The sequence below is a fragment of the Prionailurus bengalensis genome, chromosome E4, assembly GCF_016509475.1.
Source record: "Prionailurus bengalensis isolate Pbe53 chromosome E4, Fcat_Pben_1.1_paternal_pri, whole genome shotgun sequence".
NCBI lineage: Eukaryota > Metazoa > Chordata > Mammalia > Carnivora > Felidae > Prionailurus > Prionailurus bengalensis.
In genome coordinates, this window is record NC_057360.1 from 65,209,853 (window position 1) to 65,220,283 (window position 10,431).

The following is a 10,431-nucleotide window of genomic DNA, read 5'->3' on the forward strand; positions in this document are numbered from 1 at the left end:
CATATCTGTTTTTATTTTTTTTTCTGACACAAATACACAGCCTTTCTTATGACCCAGATACAGAGCCCTTTTCACAAGCCCATTATTAGTCAGAACCCCTGACTTCCAGAAAACCATATGGCTTAAACTCAGAGATTCTCCCCAAAGCAGAATTCAAGCTCCCTCTTCTGCTCAGACTCCCCAGGAGAGGGACAGAATCCTTTTCTCCCCAGGGCTGAGGCTCAGGCCATCTGTCACTGACACTGGACTCCAGGGCTTGGAAACCAGAAGAGAGTTGGCATGAAGCAGCCGTGGAGGATAAATGAGAATACGTGAGGCCCAGGGGCTTAGTGGTGGTGGTTTTTATATTTGTTTGAGATGATAGGATAGGGATGAGAGGAGAAAACATATCATACATCTTTGGAAAGATTTCATCATCTTGAGGAATTAGAGTAAGAGTTAGTAAGAATGAGTACAATTGTCCTGTCATTTTTGCATTTGCCGAAGGACAGATGATTAGAAGCAGATGGCCAAACTGGCCCATCGTTTCATAATAACTGGAGAACTTGGCCCTGGGCTCTTCAGAGGTTGATCTGGGCCGTGCTAAGTCTCGGGTTACTTGTCACCGATGTATTTATTAGAGTCTTGCTGGGTTTCTAAGAAGCCTCAGGTATTTAAGTCAGAGACTCAAGAAACCTGTTCACCCTCTGGAGCTTTTGTACCCTGTCTGAGGGCTTGGCTGGAATTCTAGAGTCAGGATTGGAAGCAAAGAATCTGGGCAACAGAAGAAGACAAATAAATGTAGGAAGCTAGGATCTGCATATTCACAGGGAAATCTGGCATGGGAAGTACTCGTTCTCCAGCCTGCCTTGCTAATATCCGGGATTACCTGAAGGAAGTACAGAGCTAGGTAGTGGTTAGCTTGGAGATGAATGGCTGAGATAGCAGCCTTCATTTCTTTTTCTTTTTTTTCCCTAGGGCAAGGTGATGCTTCTGACCCTTCTGACCCTGAACTGGAAGTAGATGAGCCAAAGGTGCTTATAATTAGCAATCAATACACAATTAGTGCAGGTCTAGCTGGGGTAAGGGAAAATAAACCCTTAGAGAAGACTACATTTTAGTTCCTTGTATTATTTAGCTTCTTATCATTCTCCTGGAGATCTCCAGGAGACAGAGAGATGAGAGGGTTAAGGAACCCCAGAGGTAAGAGCTCACGTAGAAGAATGATACGCATTTTGAAAAAAAATGTTGGAAGACCTGCGTTAGAATCCTTTCTGAAACACGTCTGCTGTTCATGAGAACAGGGGGCTCAGGGAGAAGAGTAGATAGGAGATACTCCAGCTGTTACTGTAACCCAAAGTCTGTCTTCCTGAAGGCTCGCTCATGGAGATAAATCACTTCCATTACCTGTCCTTGAGGAATGAAGTTTCTCCTTGTTTCACAGGAGGAAATGGAAGAAGGGCCCTGGAGATTCATCTTGGAAGCCTGCCCCCCAACTGGATTCTGCTGGAGGTCATTCACAAGTGTTAACTCTTATATGAACTATGACTAAGAAATTGATACGGGGAAATCAGCATTTAGGGGAAGATCAGCGTGTGTAGTTCTGATGTTATGGGAGGAACAGGCTATCTAGTCTCAGACTGGCAGGGGCTGAGCATTCTCGGCTCCTTGCCGCATTTGACGTCATCGGCTTATTGGCAGATACCCCGAAAGAGTAGCAGAGTCCAGTTTAAAGATGCGCTTCCTGAGATTCGGCCAAGGACTTGGGCTCTGGGATAGGATGGTTGTATTTAAAGCCATTTAGTTCTGTACAAGATGGTTGTAAAGATGGGGGGGGGGCGTGAGTCAGGGTTCTCATATTTGTTTCCGATGCGTCTCATATATTAAATTCCTCTGTTATCTACTCGGATAACCCATGAGTGTGTATTATCTTTATATTTACTGCTAAGGTTGAAGGAAAAGAGAAAATTCGCACCATGAAAGGACAGTTTGTGTTGGTCATCAGGCTAAGAAGGGCGTACTTAACAAATTGAGTAGGGCTCATTTTGTATCCCACATTTATAGGGTATATGTGGTACACCAGATTATGAGCAATACTATCTCAATCTCAAGCATAACTATGTGTAGTTCTGTTTTTAATTTGTGACTCCATTTATGGCGGAACATCCAGTTCTTTGGAGGCCATCTGAGGTCACTGTAGGCCCTGGTCTCCTGAGCATTTCAAACAGCACATCTTCTCAACCTCAGTATTACTTGCTCGTTCTGTCCCCTTCCTACAGCTGTATAGATGGTTGTGAGGACCTTTCATATCTATATCTCAAGGCTTGTTCCCCTCTTTCTAGTCGAGCAGGTCAGGGATCATAGCCAGGTTCACGTGTGTGCTCCTGGTGTGGGAGGGAAGGAGCTGCACCTTAGAGAGTGGAGATCTTGACGGGTGGAGGGAGAGCAGGACCACGGAGAGCAGCAAGAAGGGCCTGGGGTGGCTTGTGGGGGGTTAGCACCACGGAGAGCTCAAAGCTCCAGTTTGTTCTGCAAAGAGCAGGGGAACAGGGATCATGGGTTAAGGCGCTAGCTCTCCAGGAGTCAAACTGAAAGAACAGACATCAGGACTACTGTTAGGATCATGCTATACCCATCACTTGCTCTAAAAGGCCTCCTTAAGTGCTTTGTTTGAACCTGTCACATATACACCCAAAATTACATAAACAGTCAAGACCGCCACGAGACTGAGTTTGTCAACATGCACCTTAGTTAATTACGACAATTACGTAGGTATTAGTGGCGGTGGAGGGGGTTTTCATTTGCTTTAACCAGTATCTCTTCTAATTAGGGAAATAGTGCCACAAAGTCTGTGTCTCCTCAGAGACACTAGGGCATGAGAAAATGAAAGTGCGCTTATCACCAGATGGGGTATGAAGTGTATCAAAGTCATCGTGCCTTGAAGCACCCACAATTGCTGTGAATAGTCCAGTCTTCATCGTGCATGGAAAAGAGGGGTGGATCAGTCCTCTTAAGAAGGCATTTGTCTTTGGGACATTAGTTGGGACATTTGGTCAGTCTCTTTACACTTAGAGGAATTTTGGTAAAGGGGCAAATCGTTCTCTCTTCAGTACTTGTTCCTTCAATGAAGAATATGTAGCTTTATTAAGCCTCTATTTTGCAAAAATCTCAACGGTTTCATGTGTTCAAGACTCTGGAAATCTTGGTTTCTCAGGGCTAGTTATAACAGGAGTGGGTTGGATTTTTACTTGGGTTATAGGAACCCTGAACATCAGCTGGTTCTGACTTTGTAAAGACTCATCACTACTGCTGATCCTAGAGGAGGAGGCTGGCCTTTGGCTCTGAGACTTATTCTTTTTTTTTTTTGCTTTACAGTTACATATGGAGTGTTTATTCTTAATTTGATGGAGTTTTTAGAGACCTGAATCTTTCTCTGATGGCTTGCCTCTCCAGGCTCTTTTTCTGATGGTCTGTTTCTCTTGATCGCTCATAAGCATTCCCATGGGGATTGCTATTGTCAGAGTTTATGGATAGACCTTTAGGACATGACTTCATCCAGGAAACAAAATGTTCCAGTACACGGGCCTATAGCCAATGGTGAATCAGGAAATGCTAAATTTTAACATGAGGGATGGAAGGCGAAGATACGATTACCCAAACTTTCTAACGCCCTGGGGATTTTTCACTCAGTAGTCAGTAAGGAGGTAGTCCAGGCCACCAGTTGCTTTCCTGGAGAATCTGGAACCCATGTTACTGTCCTTGGGTGACATTCTGTTACTCAGAAGCAGATGACAACACAGAGATTGTAGAGCCAGTGTGCAGTCCACTGGAGCAGGAAACAACAAAGAATGTGACTACTCACAGCCCCCCGGGGCTCTCTGGTGATGACTATGAAGATATTATTCCTAGCATATGACTTAAGGAAGGACAAGCAGCCTTTGGTCCCATTCTGCATATCATGTGGACTACAAGCAAGTTGTATGAGCAAGGAGTCCCCAAATCAAATCTAGGGATTTACAGAGCAATCACACAGCTACCCAGTCTGCTGTTTCAAAGTGACCAGAACACCAAAAAGATGCCATCTGTGAAATTTTATGGCTGCAGAACTGTGAGTCACTCTCCAAGTGAACAGGGAATATCTCCAACAAGGCATTCTTGAAATTAGACTTGGGTCTCCAGTCTTCCTCAGTTGGGAGAGGAAGGAGAGAGAGAGAGAGAGAGAGAGAGAGAGAGCGAGAGAGAGAGCGAGCCTGAGGCCAGCGAGCTGGCTCCCTTGCCGTCAGGTTAGAGCGAGCGGAGGACCCCAGGCTGGGTGTGGCAGAGCCCCAGGGCATAGGGATTTTAGGCAGTGTTGGTGGGGGGGGGGCAGGGAGAAGGGTAAAAGGGCTACAGGTCTGTCTTCTGTCTTTCAGCAAGAGTAATTCTCCTTTGGTCTGTTTTACTTACGTGATGAAGGAATTTCACATCTTTAAAAATAAAAGTGAGAAAACCACTGTCCTGGAAGGAACCCCGGAAAACAGCAGTGCTGCTTGGCCCCAGAGAGAGCTCAGGCTCAGGGTAGAGTTCTGGGTGTGGCTCTGGGCAGCCAGTGAGTGAGCCACAGCTTGGGGCCCTGGTCAGACAGGAGTTAGCTAAGTTCTGCTGTACCGGGGTCTTTCTGAAGGCCTCAACTTCTCTGTGCCAGGAAGAGCACATCTGTCCTTCCCGAGGGCTGGAGTTGCAACCAGGAAGAGCATGGGAACAGAACAGTTACAGCTGCAAGAAGGAAGATGCAGGACGGTAGGGGCCTGCCAGGCAGACCCGTGGGCAGCTCTAGAGTGAGTGCCTGCTGGACTTCTTGGCACATTGGGCACGAGCTCTCCACTGGGCACCTGGCCAGGGGGCCGAAGAATGGATGGCAGTGGACGGAAGGTCATTGGAAAGGGAAAGATATTCATGTATGGGGCAGTGCGGGACAAGGTTGAATTGCTATGAGCTGAAGCAAAGCAGGCTGTCCACCCATCCGCTCTATGCTAGGTCAACTCACAGGGTGCTGGAAGTAAGTTGGCAAGGAAGAACCCAAGGAAGGCTGTGCACAGTGTTGAACATTGAGCTTACCAGAGCTCAGCACAGGACACATGAAGTTCGCAGGTGTCGCATCCAGCAAACCTGGAATTGCCAGCCTCTACCAGTGCTAGTGGAGGAATGTGAGAAGGAAGGAGCAGGTGGGAAACCGAATGTCCAAAGTGGCCCTGGGCCTCTAGCCACAGCACGCACGGTCAGGTTCAGAGATCGTCTGCTGCCCTTCTGTAGCCTCTCAGTCCCCGTTCAGCTTTAGGAACCCTAAAAACCTGATGCTGTACCCTAGGGAGTTATATACCCCAGCCGCACATCAGGTCTGTTTTCTTTCTGCATGGAAGGAGCCACTCCACACACACCCTTGACTACTCAGACATTAGTGTATTAGGGTGTCTTGTCCTTAAACTTTCACACCGCATCTCCTTGTTTGGGGCAAACATTATCCGGGAAGCTATGTACTGCCTGGCTCCCTGCCAGGGGACCCAGGCCACATCAGGGGCACTGGGCACATCTTTGGCATGACCCTGGTCAGAATGGCCATCCAGACCACCATCCATGGGCATCAAATCTGTGCTCCCACCTCCCACATCAGAGCTTCTTAGGCCCTTCTTAGGTCTGGAAACTAAGAGGCGGAATTCATTTAGATAAAGATCGTGTGTGGCTGTGTGTCTTCCACACCAGTAAGTCCTGAGATGTTGCACACCAAACGGATGTCCATTATCGAGGCAGATAATGCTCTGCGAGGAAAATGAGGCTCGATTTGACTGTTCCTCGGGAACAGACCTCCCTCCCCACCCATCCCTGACTTCCCAACATCTCCTCTGGAAATTCTCCATTCTAAAGTTAGTGCCTTCCCCTCTTCCCCCTCAAGCACTGCTAGGAAATGTTCATAAATATGAGGACAGAGGATTTCTCTTCCTCTCAACCTTACATCTGGGTGAGGGCTGGGCCCCCAAATCGAGGGCCAAGACGAAATCGTGTGGTTGGTGAAGAGAGACTTGGCTAGGATATAGATTTACTCTGTTCTCCAGTGTTTACATCCTAGAGCTGGAGTGCTCCCAGCTTTCTGGGGTGACTCCTTTCTGTTTAGGTCCCAGCCTGGGGCCGTCAGTCCCCACTGCCCAGCAGGTGCAGTTTGGGTCACACTGTCTATGGTGAACGCAGCTAGCGGGATGAAAAGGCGGGGGCTGCAGCTGGAAGTCAAGGCCTAGAAGAGGATCCTTCTTGGGGCACATACACCCGGCTGGCCCTTGGGACCACCCCCCCTCACCTCCTCAGCCAGTAGGGTCCTCAGTGTGGTCCTCTGGGGAAGGGGGATTCCGCCCAGGGGAGGGGCTGCTGTCTCAGTGGTGACCCCCTTCAGGGTGTTGATGGGTACCTGGTGGAAGGAGTCAGCCAGCCCTAGGGAATGGACCCCCAGGGTGCTCACGCAGGCTGGCCGAAGCTCCTTTATCATGACCCAGACAGGCCTGAGAGCGGAGGTCAGGGGAGACGGAGTGATTCCTCCAGCACCCAGGCTGCTCGCCTGTTTTCTTCAGATGAAATTCTTTACATCATCCTCCCCAGCTTCAACCCCTCCCCTCTCCACCCCCGCCCCGCCCTGGCCCTGTGCCCATCCCTGCTGGCCACTGGGTCCACAGCCCAGGAGCCGCCTCCCCTTTCTCCTCCCCTGCGGTTCTCTCTGTTTTTCGTTGGCATCTGGCCGGGCATAGCCACCACCCTCCCCCTCACTCTCCCCACATCCCTGTGCTCCGCAGAGGTCCCGTCCCCTCTCCCCCCTACCGCAGCCCAGCCCTCCTCTGACTGGTCTGAGGATGCATTCCGTTAGTCCCTCCACTGCCTGCCCTCCCACCTCCGGGGACCTGAGGCTGTGAGCCGTGGCTCCCTTCCTGGGCTCCCCACAAACTGTCCCCTGCCACCCCATGAACCGTCAGCTGTCTTTAAGAAAGCTGAGGGGGCCCCCACAGCGCTGACCTACATAGCCGGGTCCTGGGCGGGAGGGGCTCTTCCCCAAGTCCCCTCACCCTAGCCCCGCCTCCCTGCTCCCCCCACTCTCTCCCTTGTCTCTTACCCTTACAAACCCGAGCAGGCTGGAGTTCCCACCTGGGGCAAAGTGGGCCGGGCGAGCTACCCCACCCCAAATCTGGGAAGATCCGTGCTTAGCCCAGGACAGCCTTGGGTTTTCTGGGCATCCTCCTTCCCAAATATCTTGATGCTTCCTTTTGCCCAGCCTTCCCCCACCTCCTCCGCTCCTGTCTGGGCTTCTTTTCCCAGCTGCTGCCACCGCTAGGGACACTGCCATCCTGGCTGCCCCCCCCCCCCCCCCGCCCTGTGTTGTTGTTTTGCTCCAAGGAGAAGCCCCCCCCTTCCTTGCCCACGCCCCCCTCGGCAGCCTCACCCAGGACCCTTCCCTGCCCACTCGGAGCTGCGCCGCGGGTGGGGGCGGGCGGGGGGGGCAGCGATGTTTGCATACAGCAGTTGGGGGGGGGGCTGCACCGGCTCCCCAGCCCCTCCAGACATACACAAACCCCGACACACGCCCGGACCGAAACGGCGACAGATCTCACTCCGCCCCCAACACACACTGACACAGACATACACACAGATACTGACACACAAACGCACAGGCAGACACCAACACAGACGCGCACACCCAGACACACGCACACGGGCAGCGGCACGGCCAGACCCGGGGCGGCCGCGAGCCGCCCGGGCCCGGTGCACACGCACATCGCGAGGCGCACATCGCCAGGCGGACGGCAGGTGCACAGCGGCACGGATGCCCGGACGGACCCGCCCGGCTACAACGGCGGCGGCGGCGGCGGCGGCGGCGACCCGAACCCCCCGCTTCCAGACAAAGCCCACAGGCTGCCCCCCCCCGCCCCCGCCCCCGCCGCGATCGGAGCCCCCGCCCCGGCGCCCCCACCCCCAACTCACCGTCCTGGGAGAGGTTGGCCCCGCCGGGCGCCCCGCAGCTGGCGAGGAGCAGTAGCAGGGGCAGGGCGGAGGGGCCCCCCATGGCGCGTCCCGGCCGGCTCCCCGCTGCGCGCGCTGGCGAGCCTGGGTCCCCGGGGGCGGGGGGCTGGGCAGGCGGTGGGCGACGACGCTGGCCGACCGGGCGCCCCCGAGCCGCTTCGGAGCCCGGGGCCGAGGCGGGGACCGGGAGGGAGCCGGGCGCTGCTGCAGTCGCGGGGATTAAATAGGGCGCTCGGAGCGAACCATTCGGCTGGAGGTGGAGGGGGGGCGGCGGGGGGCTGGGCCGGTCGCGGGGGGGCCAAGCTGCCGCATTCCCCACTCCCCCCGCCTCCCGCACCCCCTCCGCGCCCTCGTGGTGCCTTCCACCTTCTCCCCCGGGAGCTCCGCCAGCCCGGCGCGGGTGGGGAGCCCGGGGAGGGAGCTGGCTCAGCAGTGGGACCCTGCGCGCGCCCCTCTTAGGCTTGGGGCGGAGGGAGGGGAGCCGGGCAGGGCCTTGGGCCAGCTGGCGAGAGCGGCCACTGCAGGCCCGGGCAAGGGCGTGCCCACCGGCCCGAGATCCTCCCGCCCCGCCCTCCCTCTTTTGGCGACCGGGGATCCCCTGTCAACAGCGTGCCCAGCGACATCTCCCTTTGGGTAGCCGGTTACCCTGACCGTTCTCCCAAACACACAGGTCCCTAGTTCCTCTGACCGGAGAGCCCCTAGTCCTCTGTCCAGCAACAGTGTGCGGCCCCGGGGCAATTTCCCTTGAAAGGCTTCTTCCTGCAAACCTCCAGGCCACCAGTCCCTCAATCCCCTGTCCGGGAAGTGACTCCCCCTCTGACACCTGATTTCACTTCAGACTCTTGCCCAACCGAGCCATCTACAAAGCAACTGGGAGCGTCCCCCCTCCCCGCCCCGCTTCATCCTCTCTGTCCTCCCCTTCCTCCCAATATTTGTTCTTTTTTCTTAATCTTTCAGAGGACCGTGCCCTTCCTTCTCAAGTTTTAGTCAGTCAGGTTCCTGGGTGAATGGTCTGATCTGCAGACCCTCAGGAAGATGCCCCCTTCAGGAGCAATGCCTCAGTGGCTAGTGTGGCTCTTGTCCCTGAGGCCAATATATAGAATGGGTGAGAGAGGCAGGGGGTTCATGCTTGGTGAAGAGAGGCCCACGTCCCTGGGGTTGGCCGTATTCTTTGTGACCTGAGTGTCTCTGGAAGGGTCTTGGTGCATCTCAGACAGAGGCCCCTCGAAGTCAGCGTTGCTCAGCCTTAGCTTCGGGGATATTCCTAAATTTTAGACTCTCTGAATCAAAGAGTTTTAGATACATTAGGGTTCTGTAAAAATATTTGGTCCAACCCCTTCTTGTACAGGTGCAACAGAGGTCCAAGGTGGATTAACTACCTCCCAAGGCCATACTGTCAGTCGTCAGTAGAAAACACAGTGGTGGTTAGGTTAAGGGGCGATGGGATCTCTGAAGTGTCTTCTGGTCCCATGAGACCATGAGTACATGTCTTCTAACTCCGATGTCAGTCCCTTTTCTGCACTGGTCACTGTGCCTCACCATGCTAATCCTTAATGTTTGGGTAATCTTTCCTCCTCTCAGATGGGCATTCCCAGCCCTCTGTGATGGACTTAGATGTCTGTCACCTAGTAATTCAAGGACAAGGATGTGGGAAGTGCTTTGTAACTGGTAAAGCTCCATATAAATGTTAGTTGATGATAGAGAGGCCAGTGCATATTCTCTGGGAAGATCCTTCAAGGTGGTCAGAACGCTGTCCCACTGTTTTTCTGTTTCTAGAATCTCTCTGTGATCTGGGGGAAGAGCTGTGCCTGCCTCTTGCATGTTTCCTGAGTTAGTTAGACTTACTTGCAGAAGTTTGGGGCTATCACGGGCTGTCTGACTTGCTTGCTTTCCTATTTCAGTGACTCCCTGACATCTTAAAAGCCTCTGTGAGATGACGACGGAGAGGAGTGGGGTTGAAGCCTGTGCAGACCAGAATGCAAGAGCGAGGAGAGGCCAGGAAGGGAGCCTGGTCGTTCAGATGGTGGTGGGGCCAGGTTGGCATGAGTTGAGTTGTACAGAGAGAAAGAAAGGAGTGGCTGTGCTTTCAGAGAGAATGGGGCTTCAGAGGGAAGGATCAGGCTCTCCTGGTTAAAGGGTCTTGATGGCTAAAGAGTATTATCTTTGCGGCTAGGAGAAGCCTTAGAGATAGATCATCTGGCTGGGCTTAAGAGAGGACAGGTTAGTGTCGCAGGAGTGACAGGGGACGGGCGCGGGATGGGGACGGCAGGATAGGGGATTAGTTCCCAAGCGCCTCCAACTAATCGTCTTTTCCATCTGGTTCTCCACCGCGATCCCCGATCCCCGTCTGCCTGTCCTCACTTAATTCTCTAACGGCTGTTGGTCTGGCCCCACCCTCTACCGTAACCGCGTGGGATA

The 10,431-nt window shown here is 53.4% G+C and overlaps 1 protein-coding gene across 2 annotated transcripts in view; it reads right to left on the reverse strand.

Moving 5' to 3' along the window:
- Positions 1–8,155, reverse strand: part of CADM3 (cell adhesion molecule 3) — a 29,151-nt gene extending 20,996 nt beyond the window's left edge. The window contains exon 1 of one of the 2 annotated variants that reach the window (XM_043569061.1): positions 7,975–8,155. In XM_043569061.1, coding sequence (XP_043424996.1) covers positions 7,975–8,056 — 82 coding nt within the window. In that variant the 5' untranslated portion in view covers positions 8,057–8,155. The remainder of the gene's footprint in view (positions 1–7,974) is intronic. The other variant, XM_043569062.1, reaches the window with a different exon arrangement.
- Between the last annotated feature and the right edge of the window lie 2,276 nt (positions 8,156–10,431).